Source organism: Amia ocellicauda, chromosome 1 (assembly GCF_036373705.1).
Source record: "Amia ocellicauda isolate fAmiCal2 chromosome 1, fAmiCal2.hap1, whole genome shotgun sequence".
In the NCBI taxonomy this organism is placed as follows: Eukaryota; Metazoa; Chordata; class Actinopteri; order Amiiformes; family Amiidae; genus Amia; species Amia ocellicauda.
In genome coordinates, this window is record NC_089850.1 from 1,532,934 (window position 1) to 1,556,497 (window position 23,564).

General features: G+C 39.2%; 1 protein-coding gene across 2 annotated transcripts in view; it reads left to right on the forward strand.

Annotated features, from left to right (window-relative positions):
- The window catches only part of ufl1 (UFM1-specific ligase 1), an 83,090-nt gene that overhangs the window by 54,096 nt on the left and 5,430 nt on the right, over window positions 1-23,564 (forward strand). The window contains exons 9-17 of one of the 2 annotated variants that reach the window (XM_066698983.1): window positions 4,371-4,546; window positions 6,951-7,130; window positions 7,660-7,789; window positions 11,723-11,839; window positions 12,231-12,351; window positions 14,662-14,828; window positions 16,242-16,372; window positions 16,482-16,562; window positions 17,421-17,506. In XM_066698983.1, the coding sequence (XP_066555080.1) occupies window positions 4,371-4,546; window positions 6,951-7,130; window positions 7,660-7,789; window positions 11,723-11,839; window positions 12,231-12,351; window positions 14,662-14,828; window positions 16,242-16,372; window positions 16,482-16,562; window positions 17,421-17,506 (1,189 nt within the window). The remainder of the gene's footprint in view (window positions 1-4,370; window positions 4,547-6,950; window positions 7,131-7,659; window positions 7,790-11,722; window positions 11,840-12,230; window positions 12,352-14,661; window positions 14,829-16,241; window positions 16,373-16,481; window positions 16,563-17,420; window positions 17,507-23,564) is intronic. The other variant, XM_066699065.1, reaches the window with a different exon arrangement.

Below are 23,564 nucleotides of genomic sequence, written 5' to 3' on the forward strand. Positions count from 1 at the left end.
TCCAGTCTGTTTTTAAATGTTCCCAAATTTTCAGCTTCAACCACATCACTGGGGAGTTTGTTCCAGATTGTGACGCCTCTCTGTGTGAAGAAGTGTCTTCTGTTTTGTGTCTTGAATGCCTTTAAGACCATTTTCCATATAATATTACCAAAAATAAAATAAAAGCTTTCATTTATATAATGTGATCTGAGTATTATTAGGCTGTTGTTTATGTGGATTTTATGAGAATATAACAGCCAGCTAGTGTTTATTGCATTGCAATTATAGTGCTACACAAAACCGTATTTTATATGTACAGCATTAAATACGGTTTGTTAAATAAATTAAACGTAATATACAGTACTGTGAATGAAAATGTAACGCCCCTGTACTGAATAGTACGTAGCCTATATTGTTAATTTACACATCGTAGTATTTGCATAAAACGGCTTTACTGGATGTTTTGCAAGTTCATTTTCAAAACTTACTGTACCACACACACATTTGCAAATCTGACAGACTTCAGCAAAACAATATGCGAGCAAGCACTAAGCAATACAATGCACTGCACTCGTACTGCACAATAATCATAAAAAAAAGTAATTGTAATTCATGAATTACTGTATAGAAACAAAACAACCCCAAACACCAAAACAATAACATTTAATACATGTATACAGCAATAAACTCCATACTGTACACTTTACCATGCAGACTGTATGTTCTACATTACTTGGTTAGGATTTTGTTTTAGTCTTTAGCTCTTCAGGTTCGCCATGTTAATACAGTACTGCAAATAAGAGCAAACGAGTTCCACTGTAGTTGGTTGATTTACTTCAAAATTTGATTAGATAAATGTGACAACGCCTGGATTGAAATGAATAACCTGAGAGCAGTTTTTAAACCTGTATCTTTGAGAGCAACGTACGTGTGCAATTAATCTTAATGGGGGGGTGGGCATAGTTTTATAGTGAAGATCGAATATTGTATTATTATATTCTAATACTTAGTCATGCGTATTTGGCAGTGTGAAGGAGGATGAAGAGTGTTATCTCTCTGTAGTTGGAACACATCAGAAATCATACTTGAGTAAAAGTAACAATATTCTATGAAAAACTTACTCCAGTAAAAGTCTCCCATTCAAACAGTACTTGAGTAAAAGTAAAAAAGTAGCTACTCAAGTACCAAAAGTAAAAGTAAATAGTTTTTAGTAATAAAGTGAATGCATGTGTTTGTGTGTGAGCCTTATGAAGAAGGTACACAAGAGATTAATTTGATGTTTTAATCCAACATGTGATTTTCCATAAATTATCAAGGTATTTTATTTTTATGGTTCCTCAATTTTATCTTGAAGAAAACTACATCCAACAAAAATAAATGTTATTTAGGCACATATCTGGAAATTACTTTCATTTGTATTCAATATTAACAAAAGGGTAACATTGGGGGATTCATATATAATGGCCTATTTTGAGTTTTCTTAGCAAACTCACTGTTCTCAAAACGTTTTCAAAATAGCAATACGTGAGATTTGTCACATAAAAAAAATGCGTTGACAGATGCTGCTGGCAAAAGCAGGAGCCAGAGGGGGGGTGGGCACAAAAATGTTTGGGACAAATGCTTAAGATTTTAGGGGCAGTGTGTGAGACTTGAGCTATACCTGACAAGAGAATACAGGTTACTGCACCGCTTTACAACATGGACAATTCATAACCGGCTCGAACAAAATGATATGACAATGCTACACAGCTACATGCACAATACCCATGGATCTAATGCAACACAAAACAGCTGCTAATTACCAAAGTAACACCTTCCCATCCAATACAATGCATTTCCAATCACGGAAAGCAAACAATACTGTACACTACAGGACTTATCGGTGCCCTGCAGCTCCGACGCAGGTACACATGCGCTTTCAGATCAATACTCACTTCTCTCTGCTGTGTATTTGAGCGGGTGTCTGTGTCCTTCTGTTTCTCCCATAACTCGTCAAACTCACCGGCACATCACAGTTTTTCCATGCAATTGTGAGCACTGCTAAACTATTCATTTTGCATACCCATTATTAACGTTACATTTTTTTTTTCATGCAGCTGTGTGGTGAAACTTTTTTTTTTTCATTGTGGGTATACTAGTTTAAAAGCAAACCTAAATGGTCAAATTGACCCCGCCTTTCTACTGTGTGAAGGCCAATCAAAATACGTTGTTTCCCCAAAATGATAAAATGTGTGACTGACGTATGAATTGTGCTATGGAATTGCAGATTGAATCATATAGCCGGTTTAATATTCAAATTAATGACCTACTGGAAGTGAGTAATAACTGTAATGGAGTCATCTGTGGGAAATGTAGTGGAGTAAAAAGTACATTATTTTGTTCATAAATGAAGTGGAGTAAAAGTAGCCACCAAAAATAAATACTTATGTAAAGTACAAATATTCGAAAAATGTACTTAAGTACAGGAACTAAGTATTTGTACTTCGTTACTTTACACCCCTGTTTATACTCCTGGCACTGAGGTACAGACATTTCAGGACTTTCCTACTAGCAGTTTCCCTTTGTTTTCTTTCCTTAGTGGAACATCTCCCATTGTCAGCACTCCCTGCCATTCTGGTCCCTAGTTTAAAAGATTCTCAATTACTCTGCACATACGCTCTCCCAATGCATTAACCCCCCTTCTGTTTAGATAGTTTGTGCAGATCCCATCTATCCCAGAAGAAAGACCAATGCTCCATAAATCTAAAACCCTCTTCCCTACACCAAGATTTCAACCATGTGTTAAACTTTCTAATCTCTGCCTGTCTGTTAATGGTTAAAGAAAGACTTATGAATTATGTCTTGGTTTTAGTTTGTAACTTGTTTTGAGAAAAGCAAGAAATATCGAGAGATCAAGCATCGTCCAAACTTATACAAATATTGAGATAGTGGAGCCCTAGTTGCTCCTCTATCTCTTGTATAGCTACTTCCTGAAAAGATTTTATAAGATTTGTCACTAAATGTCCATAGTACTTCTGTCTACTGTTGTAACTCTTCTGAATGCTTGACGACAGCCTCTCTCCACTTTAATTTTAGATTTTTTAAATAATCACTTCATGACCAAATATACAAGTTGTCCAGTCAAAATGAAAAGTAGTCCTACCTGGACTACTGCAACTCCCTCCTGGCTGTCCTGCCTGCAACTACTCCACACCAATCCACTCCAGGTCACCCACAACTCTGCTGCTCGTCTGGGGACTGAGGGAACTTAACCTATTCATCTTGGAACAGAGGAGACTATGTGTGGACTTGATTCAAGTCTTCAAAATCATGAAAGGCATCGACCACATCAAACCAGAGGAGCTTTTCCAGATCAGCAGGGACACACGGACCCAAGAACATACATGGAAATTGGGATTCAAGGCATTCAAGATGGAAAACAGGAGACACTTCTTCACACAGAGAGTTGTCACAATCTGGAACAAACTACCCAGCAATGTGTTTGAAGCTGAAAATTTGGGAGCACTTTAAAACAGACTGGAGAGTATCCTTGGATCTCTTAGTTATTAATGGACACCAAACGAGCACGATGGGTCAAATGGCCCCCTCTCATTTCTTATGGTAGTCTCTCTGCCCTGATTCGCACACACTACGCTCCCTCCACTGGCTCTCGAGACTGTACCAAGCTACCTTCAGACCCTGACCTCCCCGTACATCCCCTCCAGACCTCTCTCTCGTCTTTCGGTGCCAGAAGAATAGCTTTGCCGCCTCCTCTCCACTCCCCTTCCTTCAGAGCCGCTCCTTTTCATCTCTGGCCCCTTAGTGGTGGAACAACCTTCCCAATGAAATCAGGACAGCCCTGACCACCTTCCGGCAATTGCTCAAGACGTACCTATTTAGACTGTACCTGTAACTTAGCTGTTATTCCCCTGTGGGGCTCAGCTCTCCTGTTAAATTGCACTTAATATCTATTTTCATCATACAACTTGCTTTTTTTTTTTTTTTTTTTGCTAGTACTCATATTTATGTCCCCTTCCCCTGAGATATTAACTATGACTTCACATCTTGTCTGCAATTGTTAGCTCACAAATCTAGGATGTAGGACTGTATATTAACTGTACATTTTCTTATGCACTTATGAATTTTGAACTTCATTTGTACTATGTTTTGATCTGTAATTCTAGACTCTTGCACTTTTATAATGCTTTTATTTTTCACCCTGGATAAGGACGTCTGCTAAGAAATTAATAATATTAATAAAATGTCTGCCGAAGTTGCTTGGGAGGTTGTGTGGAAAGTAGAGTCTGGTCCTACTTCAAACAATTAATTGTCCAACTTCTTATTGCAGAGTTATTACACAATCATTAATCCCGTCATTCTAAAATGTGAAAATATACATTTTTCTCTTTCAGAATTTGATGCCTTGACAAGACTTGGAATTCCTGATCCAATCAACTACATAAAAAAGCGATACAAGTCAAGCAAGCTCTTATTCTTGAGGGCTGCCTGTGTTGGGCAGGGTATAATTGATCAACTAGAGGCTTCTATTGAAGAGGCAGTGAACTCAGCTACTTGGACAGATGTGCAAGTAAATGCATTCATAGTCATATAGTCTACATAGTCTTATGTTACTTGTTTGTCACATAGTACATTCAAATTGAAGGATGTATTTGTAATTTCAACCAAACAATTTATTGTTGAATATTTTCATATACAGTTAGGTCCATAAATATTTGGACAGTGACAATTGTCATACAAATTGTCAAACAATCATGATGTGCTTTAATTGTAGACTTTCGTCTTTTATTTGAGGGTAGTTGCATCCAGATTGGGTGAATGGTGTAGGAATAACAACCATTTTTATATGTAGTCCCCCCACTTTTAGGGTCTCAAAAGTAATTGGACAAACTAATATAATCATGAATTACATTGTGAGTTTCAGTACTTGTTTGCAAGTCCTTTGCAGTCAATTATTGCTTGAAGTCTGGAACCCATAGCCATCGCCAGATGCTGGGTTTCTCCCCTGGTGATGCTCTGCCAGGCCTGTACTGCAGCTATCTATAGTTCCTGCTTGTTCTTGGGGCGTTTTGCCTTCAGCAAGTGAAATACATGGTCAATTGGATTCAGGTCAGGTGATTAATTGGCCATTGCAGAACATTCCACTTCTTCACCTTAAAAAAAGTCTTGGGTTGCTTTCGCAGTCATTGTCCATCTGCACTGTGAAGCACCGTCCAATGAGTTTTGAAGCATTTGGCTGAATCTGAGCAGATAATATAGCCCTAAACACTTCAGAATTCATCCTGTTACTTTTGTCAGCAGTCACATCAATAAATAAGGGAACCAGTTCCCTTTGGCAGCCATACATGCCCATGCCATAACATGCTTCACAGATGAGGTGGTATGCTTCGGATCATGAGCAGTTCCTTCCCTTCTCCATACTCTTCACTTCCCATCACTCTGGTACAAGATGATCTTTGTCTCATCTGTCCACAGGATGTTGTTCCAGAACTGTACAGGGTTCTTGATTGTTTTTTTGGCAAACTCAAATCTTGTCTTCCTGTTTACATCTTGTGGTAAACTCTGGTGAACATAAGAACATAAGAAAGTTTACGAACGAGAGGAGGCCATTTGACCAATCTCTTGATTGTTGACTTTGACACTGATACACCTACCTCCTGGAGGCCAACTGTTTTCTTCATTTCGGGGAAATAATTCTTCTGTCATCCACCACAGTTGTTTTCCGTGGTCTTCCGAGCCTTTTGGTGTTTCTGAGCTCACCAGTGTGTTTGTTCTTTTTAAGAATATACCAAAAAGTTAATTTGGCCACACCTAAGGTTTTTGCCATCTCTCTGAACATAAGAACATAAGAAAGTTTACAAACGAGAGGAGGCCATTCGACCCATCGTGCTCATTTTCTGTCCATTAATAATGGAGTGATCCAAGGATCCTATCCAGTCTGACTTTAAATGTTCCCAAGTTTTCAGCTTCTATCTGGGGAGTTTGTTCCAGATTGTGACTACTCTCTGTGTGTGAAGAAGTGTCTCCTGTTTTCCGTTTTGAATGCCTTGAAGCACAGTTTCCATTTGTGTCCCCTGGTGCATGTGTCCCTGCTGATCTGGAAAAGCTCCTCTTGTCGATGCCTTTCATGATTTCAAAGACTTGGATCAAGTCCCCACATAGTCTCCTCTGTTCCAGGGTGAAAAGGTTCAGTTCCCTCAGTCTCTCCAAGTAGGACATTCCCTTCAGATCTGGAATAAGTCTGGTTGCTCTCCTCTGAACTGCCTCTACAGCAGCGATATCCTTCTTGAAGTGTGTTGCCCAGAACTGTACACAGTATTCCAGATGAGGTCTAACTAGCACATTGTACAGTCTTAACATTTTTTCCCTTGTTTTAAATTCTACACTTTTGACAATATACCCAAACATTCAGTTTGCCTTTTTTACTGCTTCCCCACATTGTTTGGATGGAGAAAGTGAGGTTTCACTGATTGGTTTGTTTTGATTTCTAAGGCAAAACTGAAGGCAAAACGCCCCACGAACAAGCAGGAACTATAGACAGCTGCAGTACAGGCCTGGCAGAGCATCACTAGGGAAGAAACCCAGCATCTGGTGATATCTAGGGGTTCCAGACTTCAGGCAGTCATTGACTGCAAAGGATTTGCAACCAAATATTGAAACTCACAATGCAATTCATGATTACGTTAGTTTGTCCAATTACTTTTGAGACCCTAAAATTGGGGGGACCACATATAAAAATGGGTGTAATTCCAACACCGTTCACCCAATTTGGATACAATAAAAGATTAAAGTCTTCACTTAAAGCACATCTTGATTGTTTCCTTTCAAATCCATTGCGGTGATGTACAGAGCATGACAATTGTTACTGTCCAAATATTTATGGACCTAACTGTATGTACATTCTGTATTTTTTGTAATTGAAGACATAATTTATTTATTTATGTATTTTTGCTTTTGTTTGATCTAATCTGCAGCCAATCTTGCCAAGCTGTCTGTCTTTTGAGGACATTGGAATTTTGATAAATGAAGTCATGAGAACCACCAATGTGCAGTCATCTGCTCGGATCTTCAGTAGCACAATTATAGTCAGTGAGAAGTTCATATGTAACTGCATTGCTCTGTTTGAGCAGGCCATGCATACCAAGGCTGAACAGGTAAATATTTACAGAAATACTGCAGTAATTCTTTCTTGCATCTGTCATAGACTGCTGTTTTAAGCATTCACTGTAACTCTAATCAATTGTACATGAGATGCAAGTTATTTTAACACCTTTGATGGAGAAAGGAGGCATTTTTAAACAATGTTTGGATGCAGATGTTGTATCTATCAAATAGAGACAAAGTTCCCTTTCATTAAAGGGAGAGAGACGCATCATTGTAAAAACATAAAAAGTTGAGTGTCTAATTTCCCTGAATACATCTATATGAAGCTGACAATCATAATCCCTCTTAATCTTTTAACTGTAGCCTCATTAGTAATGTGTCTCTAGTAGTTTGATAGATTTTCCATTGTGATTTAATTACTTTTGGCATCCATCATTATTTGCCTGTTAATGGTTTCTTAATTCCAAGCAACAGGGAATAGAAATAATCTCATGTTGGTCAGTGTTAAGCCTTTTAAATGTTTAAGGCTTGATGGATACATTTATTCAGTTCACTAATCTAAACATTGCTCTTTTCCAGGAAATCAAGAATAATCCTGTTTTTCTGATTACTGAAGATGACCTAAAGCAAGCCTCTGTTGTAATTGAAAATGCTGCTTCTGCTTCTTCTAAAAAGGAAAAGAGGGATGAGAGGAAGAAAAAAGCAGCAGGTGTTACTCGTCATCGTATAGTTTGTTTTGTTCCCTTTTTTCCTTGCATTTTATTGTACACTCAATTCACACTTGACTAAATATCTCTCCCACAGTTAAAAGGGGTACGTTTCTTTAATTTTTTAGATACAATCTCCTTATTACATGGCACCAGATGGAGGTGTTTGTATTTTATCTTTTTTGTTTTTGAGTGCATTTATCACAAATTACTTGACAATAATAATGACTATATAGCACAAACTTAATTTGAACAACAAGAACATCATTAATTTTTCCAAAGTTTACAGTGGCCTTCAAATGTATTAATATAAATTGTAACAAAAATATGATTCAACAGAAGAAATGCAAGTATGCAAAAAATATGGGGATGGGAACATCCCTGTTATTAGTAGTTTATGCATCCTGGAAATTACAGACCAATTATTCTCACTTGCATTGGAAAAAATGATTAGACAGAAAATAGAGGAGCATCTTAATGAAAACCATATTCTTGAAGATAGTCAACATGGGTTTAGATGAGGCAGATCATTTCTTACTAATTTATTGGAGTTTTTTGAACATGTAACTGCAGCTGTAGATCATGTGAAAGCATATGATATGATATACTTAGGTTTTCAAAAAGCTTTTGATGAGGTTCCACACCAAAGACTGATCCTCAAATTGGAAGCTGTAGGCATTCAGGGTAATGTAAGTAGATGGATTATGAACTGGTTGATATATAGGAAACAGAGGGTGTCGATTAGAGGAGTTGCTTCTAACTGGAGTGAGGTTGTTAGTGGAGTTCCACAGGGATCAGTACTAGGGCCTGTGCTTTTTCTAATCTATATTAATGATCTGGACTCTGGGATAGTTAGCAAACTTTTCAAATTTGCCGATGATACTAAAATAGGTGGCTCAGCAGATACAATCTCGGCAGCACAGGCTATTCAAAGGGACTTGGATAATATTCAATTGTGGGCCGACACCTGGCAGATGAAATTCAATGTGGACAAGTGCAAGGTATTACATGAAGGTAACAAAAATGTCCACTATAATTACACTATGGGAGGAATGGAACTAGATTAAGTAACGCATGAGAGATCTAGGAGTGTTAGGGTATATTGTCAAAAGTATAGAATTTAAAACAAGGAAAGTAATGTTAAGACTGTACAATGTGCTAGTTAGACCTCATCTGGACTACTGTGTACAGTTCTGGGCTCCACACTTCAAGAAAGATATCGCTGCTGTAGAGGCAGTTCAGAGGAGAGCAACCAGACTTATTCCAGGTTTGAAGGCAGTGTCCTACTCGGAGAGACTGAGGGAACTGAACCTTTTCACCCTGGAACAGAAGAGACTACATGGGGACTTGATTCAAGATTCATGAAAGGCATCGACCACATCGAACCAGAGGAGGTTTTCCAGATCAGCATGGACACACGGACCCGGGGACACAAATGGAAATTGGGCTTCAAGGCATTCAAGACGGAAAACAGGAGACACTTCTTTACTTAATTTCTCAGGAGACATTTTTGACCATTGGCAAACTTTATCCAGCTCCCTCAGATTTCTTGGTTTTCCCTTGTGAATTACTTTTTGACTTCAAACCACAAATGTTCTATCAGATTTCGGTCTGGAGATTGTGATTGGCCATTCATGGGTATTGATTCACTTAACCATTTCTTTCTAGATCTTTGGATGCTTGTTTTATCATGCTACAATGTCCATTTTCGACCAAGTTTGAGATCCTTAGCAGGGGCACCAGGATCAGAATATGTAAAACAAGCCCACAACTAAACGGATCCACCTCAAGTTTTCACCCATTAGGCCCGAATCCCCAGACTCCAGTAATAACAACACCGGGTTGAGGGCTCTTCCCAACCTCACAGCTCCTATACATTTCTCTGTTTGGCCTTCTTTTTCCTCTGCTCTAATCCTTTCATCTCCAGAATCAAGACCTTGAGCTAGGCCTGTGTTTACGGCCTCCCCTGATACCAAGCTTGGTATCATCATTCGGTGTATGCACTTCCGGTGCTCAGTGCACCTCGACACTAGGGCGCTCTGTGGTTGTCCTGTCTATGACCGTGCAGGAGGCTGTGCCTCATACAGCAGCCCCTCACCTCCCCCTGGAGGAGAGTGAGCACTCTGCCCACTGGTTGGAGTATGTGCTGTTGGTGCAGGCATCAGACATAGAAGGTCTGGATAGAGAAGACAGGCCCCAGTCTTACATGTCCTGAGGACCCGGTTCCCCAGTGATCTCTTTATATAAGGAAACAGCAGGTTTAAGCAAGTCACCATTGTCCAGTCTATCAGACCAGGAAGTTGGTTCAAAATGATGGATCTGAAGGATGCTTATTTCCAAATCCTGATAACTCCATCATATAGGAAGTATATCCAGTTTGCTTACAACAGGAAAGTGTTCTTGCATTCAGCCTGTTGCTTGCTCCTCACACTTTTTCCAAATGCATGCATGCCATTTTGGTCCCCCTTTGGCTTTTCATGATAGACAGCTCTAACAAAGGTGTGGGGGTTGTCTGGAATGGGAGAGGAGTCTGCAGCATGTGGATGGAGCCACAGAGGGGTCTTCATATCAACACTTTGGAACGCCAGGATTGTGTTCCTGGGTCCAGCACTTCTTACCGGTCCTTCAGAACAGATATTCTTATTTGGATGGACACCATCTGTGTGACAACTGTGTATGTCTGTGCAAGCAGGGTTGCAGTCACTGACGCTCAATCATCTGAATTACAAGCTTCTCTTATGGGCTTATACTTGACTGCTCTCTACAGCTCAGTGCCATCACCACACTGAATATTACAGAAAAGTTAAAAACAGTGATTTACATATACAGTGTAGTTCTAACAATAGTAGCACCTGTCCTATAAAGAACATACCCAGTACAGTGCATTAATCCTATTTAAGACCAAACAACTTTATTTACTCTTTATTATTGAATATTACTATTATGAATAATTATAATAGTTATGATAATACATTCCTTTCGAGTCCTTTATTGAACCATTGAATTGAAGAGATGCCTTTCCTGATGAGGAGAGAATTATAGCCTAAGGGTTATGTAATGTATGGAAAAGCTCACATACTACTCTTTTAACAATAATGTTTTTATTGAACTTTCTTTAACTGCCATCTTAGTTGGTTTCAATGGCACATTTCCTAGCTATATCCCTCTGCTATGCAGTACAAAAGGCAGGTCAAGAGCAACTGCTGTTAGACACATTTTGTCTGGTTTAACAGCAGTTGCTTTGGACCTGCCTTTTGAAACAAACCTGGCAGGAATATATTATTACTATTGTTATAATTGTAATAGATTTTTAAATATGTATAGTAATAACTATTATAATATTGTAATGTTCAATAATAAATAGCAAATAAATTTGACTTCTGGAGTTCAGTGACCTCTTGTGTGCAATTCACACAGCTTCTGGACAACAGTTGATGTAGGATTATTTTTTCAGGATTTTATTTGGAGATACAGGTAAGAATAAATGCCATTCTGTGTAAAACATGTTGCTAAGGGCAGTATTAGTATTAAAATATTACATTTTTACATTTGAGAGGGAAAAAACTGCACACTTGCATTTTTCCTGTTAAATAAATAAATACGATTTATCAATACATATAGATAAATTGTATATTACATTTATATTTCTGACTTCTGACTATTTCTGCTATTCGAATTACATAAATTAGGGGAAACGCAGATTTCAAGGAACACTTTTTTTTGGTTATTTTCATGCAGTTTACCATCTTTAGTGTCTTATATTTCTTTAAAGTGTATGTAATTGACTAGAAAATCCCAAGTTGTGTGATCCACTTAACTGTTCAGAATCTGACTTTGAGGATAATAAACTGTTTACTCTTTAATCCTCTTTAATAATTGTTTATCCTGTCCTGTGTTGTTTCCAGAGGTTAGATTATTGTCTTGTTTTTCACTAGAGGGTTCTGGAAGTGTCAAAGGTGGTGGAGGGGGAAATTCAAGAGAGATCAGAATACGCAAAACCAAGAAGAAATGCAAGAAGGATGAGGACAGTGATGAGGAGACTTCAACTCACAGTATGTGAATATGAATTTGTTAATATCTGTACTGACGCAGCAGTTTTTCTTGCATGCTTATGTGAAATTTTGAAGATATTTTTAACCATGTACATATCAGTGCTTTTGCAGTGCATTATTCTGTGTGTATGACATTCATTACTTTTCAACAGTAATTGAAGAAGATGAAAATCAAGATAATTGTTTTTCTCCTACCAATTGTAGTTGAACAACATACGCCACTGCTAGCCAGTGTCTTGTTTAACACTGTTCTTTTGGAAAGAAAGCATCAAATCTCACGCAGACTGAGAATGTCTTACAATTGGAATAATTGTTGACTAAAGTGTATTGATACGTCAGATGGCAATATATTTGGAAGATAAAATATGGATGTTTTGTGTTTCTTTTCAAGATTGTAACAAACAAAAGGAAGTGCCATTCATGTCTCAAGAAGAAATTGAGGCTGTTTTACAAAAGCATACCTGTGACTGTCCAGAAGAAATGATCTCTGAGCTTTCAGAACATTTACTTGGGTTAGTATGTATTGAGCATTTTTCAAGAACCTAAAACATGTATAATACAAAAATACTTCATTTGTTTCATACATAACTTTGCACTTCTTATGAAATATACAAATGTAAAAGAGTAAAGTTTCCAGGAACTTTAAATATATTTCAATTGAAAAGATCTTGGTAGCATCCAAATAGCTTACTACTACCGGAAAAGCCTTTACAGCTATAGCAGGACGGGTCACTGAGTGAGCACATTGGAAAGAGCCAATTGGCAGTAGAGTGTCCTTGTGCACTGCTGGGATTTGGTTTGGGTTTGAAGGTTTTTTTTCCCATGTAAATTGTGAGGCTGAGCATTATATATGCACAAAAATGTATTTGATCCCCTGCTGATTTTGTACATTTGCCCACTGACAAAGAACTGATCAGTCTATAATTTTAATGGTAGGTGTATTTTAACAGTGAGAGACAGAATAACAACCAAAAAATCCAGAAAAACGCATTTCAAAAAAGTTATAAATTGATTTGCATGTTAATGAGTGATATAAGTATTTGACCCTTTCGACTTACGTACTTGGTGGCAAAACCCTTGTTGGCAATCACAGAGGTCAGACATTTCTTGTAGTTGGCCACCAGGTTTGCACAAATCTCGGGAGGGATTTTGTCCCACTCCTCTTTGCAGATCCTCTCCAAGTCATTAAGGTTTCGAGGCTGACGTTTGGCAACTCGAACCTTCAGCTCCCTCCACAGATTTTCTATGGGATTAAGGTCTGGAGACTGGCTAGGCCACTCCAGGACCTTAATGTGCTTCTTCTTGAGCCACTCCTTTGTTGCCTTGGCTGTGTGTTTTGGGTCATTGTCATGCTGGAATACCCATCCACGACCCATTTTCAGTGCCCTGGCTGAGGGAAGGAGGTTCTCGGGTCCCTTTGATGCGGTGCAGTTGGCCTGTCCCCTTAGCAGAAAAACACCCCCAAAGCATAATGTTTCCACCTCCATGTTTGACGGTGGGGATGGTGTTCTTGGGGTCATTCCTCCTCCTCCAAACACGGCGAGTTGAGTTGAGACCAAAATTAAGCTCTTTGGCATCATCTGACCACAACACTTTCACCCAGTTTTCCTCTGAATCATTCAGATGTTGGCAAACTTCAGACGGGCCTGTACATGTGCTTTCTTGAGCAGGGGGGCCTTGCGGGCGCTGCAGGATTTCAGTCCTTCACGGCGTAGTGTGTTACCAATTGTTTTTTTGGTGACTATGGTCCCAGCTGCCTTGAGATCATTAACAAGATCCTCCCGTGTAGTTCTGGGCTGATTCCTCACCGTTCTCATGATCATTGAAACTCCACGAGGTGAGATCTTGCATTGAGCTCCAGACTGAGGGAGACTGACAGTTATTTAGTGTTTCTTCCATTTGCGAATAATCGCACCAACTGTTGTCACCTTCTCACCAAGCTGCTTGGCGATGGTCTTGTAGCCCATTTCAGCCTTGTGTAGGTCTACAATCTTGTCCCTGACATCCTTGAACAGCTCTTTGGTCTTGGCCATGGTGGAGAGTTTGGAATCTGATTGATTGATTGCTTCTGTGGACAGGTGTCTTTTATACAGGTAACGAGCTGAGATTAGGAGCACTCCCTTTAAGGGAGCCAGAAATCTTGCGGATTGATAGGGGATCAAATACCAATTTCCCTCATTAACATGCAAATCAATTTATAACTTTTTTGAAATGCGTTTTTCTGGATTTTTTTGTTGCTATTCTGTCTCTCACTGTTAAAATACACCTACCATTAAAATTATAGACTGATCATTTCTTTGTCAGTGGGCAAATGTACAAAATCAGCAGGGTATCAAATACTTTTTCCCCTCACTGTATGTAAATGTGTTTTTTTTTTTTTTTTTTTAATACATTTGCAAAGATTTCAAACGAACTTCTTTCACGTTGTTTGTAGAATTTTGAGGAAAATAATTAATTTAATCCATTTTGGAATAAGGCTGTAACATAACAAAATGTGGAAAAAGTGAAGCGCTATGAATACTTTCCGGATGTACTATATATAATGTCTGTATTCTTAGATTTGTTATTTCTTGTTAGAGCATCACAAAAAAAAAGCATGAACCGGCATGGGTATGTGGCAACTTTGCTCAGTTACATTCTTATGCATTTCTCGAAAAACAGGCTAATTCTTAATTTCATTTATTTTTCTTGAATAAACTCATGCATCTTTAATTTCAGGCCTTTATCTTTCACAAACATTATAGGTTGTACCATATACTTATATAATTAGAAATAAACAAAGCAAAAAAATTGTTTATTCATATGATTTCCTACTTTTCTAGACCACTGACCAAAATGTACCAGGATGTAATGCATACAGTTTTCATGTCTTCTACAAGTGCAACCTCTGGAATTAGCAGGAAGCAGAGTGTAAAGGATCTTCAGGAAGAAATAAACATCCTCTACAACAATATTAGGCTTTTTGAAAAAGGAACAAAGCTATTCTCAGGTACCAGTCTTTTCATTAAGGGTACATTTTCTCTGGAGGTGTGCGAGAGTGAAAATGTACTGTATAAAACAATACTTGTTTATGATTTAACTTTTTTTTTTTTTGCTTTGTTGAACATTATAAACAAATTGCCTGAGGTCAGTTACTCCCTTAAGAAAGCATGAAAGGCTACAGTAGCATTTTAAGTCTTAGTGGCTATTTCAATTTTATTGTTTTTCTTTCAGCTGATTTCCATGAATTTGTGTTTAAACCACATCCAGGTTGCAAAATTCTTGTAATGGTGGCAAATTGTATTACCAGATTTGTGGTTTGAGTGTGATTTGGCATTTTAAAGAAACTAGTGAAAAAAATGTAGCCTATTTAATAGCTTTTTGTAAACTATTATTTCTATAGTTTTGTGATCAAATTTTTGAGGGAACATTAAAACGCATGATTTAAAAGTGTTTTTTCAGCGATTTGTAAGTAAAGTATCAAATGGAGAGAGACTAAGCCCCTATTTATTTATTTTTTGTGAATCTGCTGACTGTTTTGCAGATTGTGAATTTTGATTTCTCAATTATGTGTTATCAACATAAGAAAGTTATGTATTTTGCAACCTACAAGAAGATGTTGAATTTCTTAACCCTCAGAGGACAACAGGGCTGATTTTCAGCCCTCTATCTTGTCACTACAGGATTACAGGGCCGATTTACTTCTAAGATTAAGTAATAGATAATAGTCTGAGATGTATTCAGCACAGTAAATTCGAACAGCCAATTTCTCTGCAAAGGAGAAAGAACAAACACGATTACAATAAATGCAAAGTAAGCAATGTATATTGTTATGATTCAATTCTACTTCTAATAATGATGACAACAATATTAATAGATAGATATACTTATTTTAAGTGTTTATTATCCTGGTTAATTTTGAAAACAACAGTTTTTTTTGATAAAAACATTGTCTGCTAATGCACATTTCTCTATTCATTCAAAAAATAAACAAATAATAGAAAGAATGAAAAGCTTAAATGTCTTGCATTTCTTGTGTTTATATAGGTTTCATAGGATCATTATATTTATTTATGTAAAGTTAAGTAATTTGTGATGCTATACCAAGCGTTGTGATTTGTGTGACAGTGCTGTAGTCAGGACACCTAGTGCGGTCACTGTGAGCTTAGTGCTCTGAGGGTTAAACACTATTTCTTGAAAAAACTACCCAGTAAAACCCATTATGATTTGTTGTTTTAATGTAATATGGTGAAAAATATGAATGAGTGAAATGGTAATTTCAAAATTACCGTGAACTCAATTGGTTGTATTACTGTTCTGCGTAAGGTTTCTTTTCTGTCTCCATAATATCATAGTGCTCTATACATTACATTATCGAGAACATTGAAAGTTACATTTCTGTAATTTGTAATTTTATTTTCAGATGACACCCAGTCAAATATCGCTAAGCATGTGCTGAAGACTCTGTGCACGGATATGACCAACCTACTCTTTAATTGTGTGGCAGCAGATTTAATGATGGCTGTTGAAAATCACAGCTCCATAAGTAATGAGGTTGGAAAATCCAGTTTCTTATTAGGAAAAAAAATGTGTTGTTTTCTACATTAATATTTCTGCAGTTTCTGGCACACAAAACTCAAATCATTTGAATGTTTTTCTTCAGATCAGAGTAAAGATTTTAGGGAGACTGCCAGAAGAAACCAAAAGTCCTCTATTGAAGCTTCATAATTCTCTGAATGGAAAAGTAAGGTTCTTAATGTTTTTGCTTGTTCTGCTGATCTTAAAGCGACTAATGTTCTCCATATTAAAGAACTATGAAGTATTGTGTGTTGCTTAAGCAATCTTTTAAACTTTGTTCTCTAAATGTAAAGACGAGAAAATATTTGTTTACGTTGTATGTATATTTTGTACTGTTTAAGTGTATAATAGCAATGAATACAATGCATTAATAAAAAAGCATGGTTATATTAATGCTATCCATATATATTATGCTGTTCAACTTGCTAATGCTTATTCATTGTAATACCATTACTAATTAAGATTATTGAAGTATTGTTCACAGTTTTGTTTGTAAATGTTTGCTCAATGTGTGGCTTACTAAGGAGGCTATATCGGCTTGGTGCCAAAATAAAGTTAAAAAAATATTTGCTAAATGCAGAGCCCTTTTGCATTCAATCCCCTCCATTAGAGATTGAGCTAGGTCTAATTTTGCAACAATTTTATGTCATTGTAGAAGTTACCATAAGAAAATAAAACTATTTTGGTGGATCAATTTCACAAAATGAAGGGTCAGTAAGGATGAATATTGAAGGTCAGATAACTGGCACTACATTTTCTGTAAAGACTTACATTTTATAAGGCTTCTCTTTTATGTTGCCCAGATAGGTTAAGATAGGTAAGGCTCTAGAATGCTCAAAATCATTAGTGAAGGAATACATTTAAATTAATCCATGAAACATGACTTTTCTGAATTAACTTATGTATTTGTAACATGAATAGTTCCAACTGTCATTGCTAGATGTACATCATAATATTTAAAATGTTTTAATTTGAAAAAGGCCAAATAAACTTATGGTATTTTGTTTTGTTTCCCATTTAATAGAGCATAGAAGATTTTCTAACTACCTTGGAGTCAGCAGCAGAGGTCTGTGGAATCATGCTTAAAAAAGGAGATAAGAAGAAGGAAAGGTGATATGAGTTCTCTGTTCTGCTACAGTAAGACTGTGATCTGAGCCCAGAAAATGCTATTGAGAGAAACAAATTGATTTATTAGGCAAGAGATGCACCCTTCCCAGATGTCCATATTTCCTCTATAAAGGAGCACACATTGGACTGCTGCTTCATATCTGATGCAGCATGTTCTGTTAAAGAGTCAATTATGTGTAGAAAAATAAATAACATTTATATTCTAAGAATCTACCTTAAATTACTAAGGTACCATTCCTGAAAATGTAAAAACAAATTGCGCTGATTCGCTCCTGAGTTTTCAGTGGCACCCTGTTCAGTCTGCAAGGAAGATATAGGTTCATCCATGAAGCAATTTGTAATGTTTCCATGTACCAAATGTTTTTACAGAATAACTAACAGAGTGCAAGAAGTACCATGGTTACTATTGGTCATGTATCCCTTTCTTGGTGACCTTTCTTGAAGAGCAAAGGCAATATTGCCATTTGTTATTAAACTACATTATTTCAGTGCTATTTAAATGTTATTTTATTACTACATTTAAACTGGGGGTCCCCAAATGTGCATTGTTGCTTCTCAGTTTTTCTTCTTTCAATAACTAAGGATAGGGTACTGTCAGCACCATAGTTACAATTCTATCCATTTATTTGATCGGAATTGTGTCTTGGAATATTGCCCCAAAAAAAAACAATTGATGGCCTGTAACATAGGGATGAAACGGTTACCGACTGGTCTCACGATAAACCACGGTGAAATTCATGACGGTTGGTATTACCATTTCAAATTTTAATTATCATTAAAAGTGTTTGATTACTGCGGTTTGAAAACCACGCAGTAAAGTCTGACGCAGGCGCAGCATGCACCGTGGGTTTTGTTTTGTGTGAAAACATAGCGGAAGGCAGTGACAGCACTCGGGAGCGTCCTTTGTTTTCTAATGTAGTTATGCCAAAACCACGGCCCGGTTCTGCTAGGGGCGTGTCCTAGCCTTATAGGTCAGCGTCATTGGTCAACAGCTTGAGAGCTCTGATTGGACAGACTTGGAGAGACTCACAGTACAGTTACTGGTTCTGGTGTTTTATACGAGTGCAATGTCTTATGGCCCGTTTCCACTGGCGGACGGCCCCGGACGCTTAAACAGGTGTTTCCACTGGCTAAGCGTCTGGATACGTGTTTTGTGGACGGTTAACAATCTGGTGCTAGACGTGTCCGTAAGCGTCCGTCCCACCCACTGAGGACATGATTCGCTTTCAGAAGAGAGGTGTGCGCTTGACTTGCAGACAGACAGGGAAGAGATCAGATACATTGTGTCGGAAGATATAATCTCAAGTGCCGTGTGCGATCACGAAGAAATTGCAGTTTTATTAACAGCATGTGAGTGAAATCCACGTACAGAAACAATTGCTTATAGTTAATATCCGAGTGTATTAAAAACTTGGATTTCATAGGACCAGTGCAGTGCCGTGATTAGTTAAAAATAAACTGAAGGATAATAATAATCAGATCGGTAGCAGCCGATTTTATTAATATTGTATGAACAGCTGGACGGTGTTTCAGGCTGTGGTTTTGTGAATGTTGTGCAGGAAAATCCGCAGAGACAGTCCGTAATGAAGGCGAACACGATGAAGTTAACGTGTGTCCATTTACAAGTTAAATTAATGAATAAATAAATACAGCAGATGTGGGTTTCCCTCTAAAACATTAAGGACAGGTTTAATAAATGCGTCCATAAACGCCATGACTGAGACGTGCATACTTTAGTTCAAAACCTGCTATATTGTAGCTGGATGATTCATTGTGAAACCTGTTTATTTTTTTTCAACTGTAACTTGCCCTGGTTAAGGACGTCTGATAAGTAAGTCTGAGGACGGACAGAAGCGTCTGGCACGGCATGGCACGGCACAGACGCTTAAGCCAGTGGAACCAAGTCATTAGTGTTGCAGGTTCTCTCTATTACTGTGCTCTGTGCTTGCCTACTCTTGTAAAAACACTACACGTTCTTCTGCTGCTGTATGCATCATGTCTACAGACTCTATTCGCCCATTGCACACAATAACACATTATGTAGTTTAGTCACCCAACCAATATATTTTGTTCATTTAAAATGTAAAAGTTTATACAGGGGCTAAAAGGCACTTTTTGTAAAGAATATATATATTTATTTTTTGTTGTAACTACGTTCCCTTTCAAATCGAAAGCCAGCCATTAACGAATGGGAAGAGCCTTTCTGACCTGCCAATCACTGAAAACTTGTACCAAAGCTGCCCAAATAGGGACCCTGCTGGGAGGAGGAGTCCCGTCCCCGTGAAGTGTCACCTCCTCACAGTAGCAGCCTGCCATTTCTTTTACTGCCATGAATCAGACCTGTGCTGCTTTGCAGGAGAGCTGGATTATTGCCTGAGGCAAACCTTTTCTTTCCTCTCCACGGAGGTACGTTTTGTGCAGTAGTAGTCTCGCACATAGAGCTAGTTTTGGCTCCTCTGCAGAGGTCTACTGTGTAAATAACCTCTCTGTACCATCTTTTCAGATTATTTGAGTGTGTGTTGGAGGTCAGCGGCTGCTGTATTTCTTGGGAGAGTGTCTCTTGGCCTAGCAGTTCCCGTTGCAGGACAAACACTACATCCCCTCAATGTTGATGCTTCAATATCGATGTCCAACCCTCCCCCGGAGGTGGACATGAACCTGCACACAGACTCTCTCATGGTCTTTTGTTAGGAGCTGGGAGAAGCAATCCTACCTCAGGATTTAAGCTCTTCTGTGGAGAAAATCTTCTCCTAGGAATTAAATCCCAGAATGAGGCAAAAAGGACCCTTCCACCACTGCACGCCCAGTGAAGCAAAGCTCCCTTCAGGCATGACATAAGTGCCTGGGTGGTGACCATGCTCTCCAGGCTCTTAGAGGTGAAGGGGGGTGCAGCTACTGCGCTGTTTTTACATCTGCAACCAGACGCAGGAGGGTGGGGAATTCCTCCCCAGCCTTCTCCAGGGTGTCAGCAGGCGGCCTCGGAGGCAGAGGGTCAGTACACTCATCTGCCAGTTCCGCCAGACGACGACCCCCAGCAAAACCAGTGTCTCCACCGCCAAGACAAGGATGCCCCCCCTCCAGTGCACACTCCCCACGCCTTCCCTCGCTACGCACCCCCACCCCCCACGGCGTACACTACCACGCCGGTCTCCCTCTAGGAGGAGACAGGAGACTCAACCCCCTCAGACGAGGGAGGAGGAGAATGAGTTCAAAACAACACTTCTGCATCAAATGGGAGAGATGGCAGTAGCTATGGCCACCCAGCGCCAAATTCTCGACACCATCTGGGCAGAGAGTGAATTGACACAGGGCCGACAGGACGTCCCTCCATCACCGCACCCCCCGCCACTGCCCTTACAGGAGGAGATACTCTCTTATATCTCACTTCGACATTTCGGAGCTCCTTCTGTTTGCTGCGGACTTGGAGGAGGTAGGTTCCATGGCAGAGTCCTTTCTGGGTCCCAGCGCCAAATTCGGGAAGCTGATGCACAGGGCAATGGAGGCAGTGAATATTCCCTGGTCCCCCGGTAATGCGGGAAAGGCCGGCAAAGGCAACCGAGGCCTGCCACTTTTTGAGGACTTTGTTGATGTGGTGCAATCCTCATGGGTAAGTCCTGCCTCCGGACACACAACGTCTCTTTAGGCAGAAGTGATGTGCGCTACAGCAGGCGCAGAAGAGAGGGCCTTGTACCCTTCCCCCATTGGATACTCAGTGGCCAGATTGGTTCAGGCCAATACACTACTGGGCAAGGATCCCCCCTGCCCGAACAAACAGTGCTGCACTACCGACTCTATTCTACATAAAAGTCATGAGACTTCTACAGTTAAGGTGGCAAACACCCAGTCCATCCTGGTACTGTACCTGGGACACCTAGCCCAGTGGCAGAAAGAGTGAAAGTGCAAGAACTCTGGCTCAGGATATCACAATAATGTGGGAAAACGAGCTATACGACTGGTGGAATGAGAGAACTCCCGGTAGATGTTGTACTCGGGGTACGTCTGAGTGCCAAAGAAGGACGGAGGGTTTAGACCAGGGGTGGGGAATGTCCAGCATCCGGGCCGTATACGGCACCTGAGGCTGATTGCTCCGGCCCTAGAGTCCATTTGAAAAAAATAATTTCTGTGACATACACTTAACACTAGAAGCGCCGAGCTTATGTATTAAACATCTCTACTGCGTTTTAACTGCATAAACACGAAAATAAATAAGTTATAAACGTATTTACCTAGAATAGCCAAAATCAGGTTATTTTCACCAGTCATTACAATACATAATAACTCAAATATAAACCATAATCCTGCCTGCCCTTTACAATAGAGTCAGTCTGGCGCTCAAGTGACGATCTCTACCTGTCTTGAAAAACACACGCATTGTACAGGTGTTTTCTTACAACTGTAGTCAGATTGAGTGGAAACTGAGTGGAGTGATTACCCCGCAAATAAACATGGATTGGAAACGGAGATTGAAGAGATCTCATTTTGGACATGCCGTGTATATGAACATGACTGATTCAGGGTCATCAGTGATACTGGGAATGACAATGATGATATGTGGGTTTGTGCCAGTGTTGTGAAAACATTGCGAGTGAAACACCAGGTCCAAATGGCAACGAGTGCTTTTACTCTACTGATCAATTCGTGATTGCTACTGCACATAGTACAGAGTGCAATAACGCAGGAACATCGCATGCAAAATAATGATTCACGGACATTATCAGCGGAGGAGCATTTTTTGCAATGCTATATATTCGTGGAGTAAAAGAGTTCCCCTGGAGAGAGCTGTCAAAATGCAGTGTGAGGTACGAGCTCATGCAGGGAAAGTGCAGAAATGTGTCCTGTGTAAAACTGTAAGACTGTACTGAGCTGTCCGGTATGCAGGCTAAATATATAGTAAATAGTTTATTGAAATACACTGATTTTATTCACCTGTAGCTTTGTATGTTGAAAACAGAGTTTACACCGTGTTGAAAATGTTTACTTTAGTGTACAATTATGATTTGATAAATACAATATAAATGCAGTTCTTTTTTAACTATAAAATATAGCTTTTGAGCATATTCCAATATTTACGTTTACACTTTTTTCATTATCTTTTTGTATGCCATTTTTGAGCTTTTTGCTTATTGTAGGCTATATAGTTATTTGTTTTGACTGCAGTGTGTGCTTTTAGAAAAAAGTGATTTGTTCTTGCATAAGAATGTAAGTTTCATCTGTATTAATGTTTTGATGTAGGTGTATTAATTAAGGTTGTGGCCCGTGAATACATTTGTGTTTCAATGGCCCTTGATAGGAAAAAGGTTCCTCACCTTTAGGCCTATACTCGATCTGAGGAGTCTCCACATGTTTCTAAAGAAATTAAGCTGCATGCTGACTGCACAGCGTATCCTCCAGTCCGTCTGATCGGGTGACGTGTTCACGTCGATCGACCTCAGGGATGTCTACTTCCACGTACCCATCCTCCCAGTGCACAGGAAATATCTATGCTTTGCCTTCCAGGACCAAGCGTATCACACAGAGTTGTCACAATCTGGAACAAACTGTCCAGCGATGTGGTTGAAGCTGAAAATTTGGGAACATTTAAATCAGACTGGAAAGTTTCCTTGGATCACCAAACGAGCATGATGGGTTGAATGGCCTCCTCTTGATTGTAAACTTTGTTTCTTATGTATGAATTCTGTGTGCTCCTGTTTGGCCTCGTGCTGGTGCACCGCACGTTTTCAAAGTGTATGGCCCCCATCAGGTCAAAGGGGATCAGAAATATGAACTACCTGGACATCGGCTAATTTGCGGAGGATCACATGACAGATGTCATACAACACGTGAGTATACTGGGTCTTTCAGTTCACACAGAGCAGAGCTCTCTTGAACCCACACAATCAGTGGTGTTCGCCTCGAAAATCCTTCCCCTCAGACTCATGAGGATGTGTTAGTTACAACACTGGGAAAATGCCTATGTGCTGCACCCAGGCACTGCTGACTGACCATGACTCAAGCATGCAGGAGGACACTGGATTGGTAGCAGAATGACGGCAATTTACGC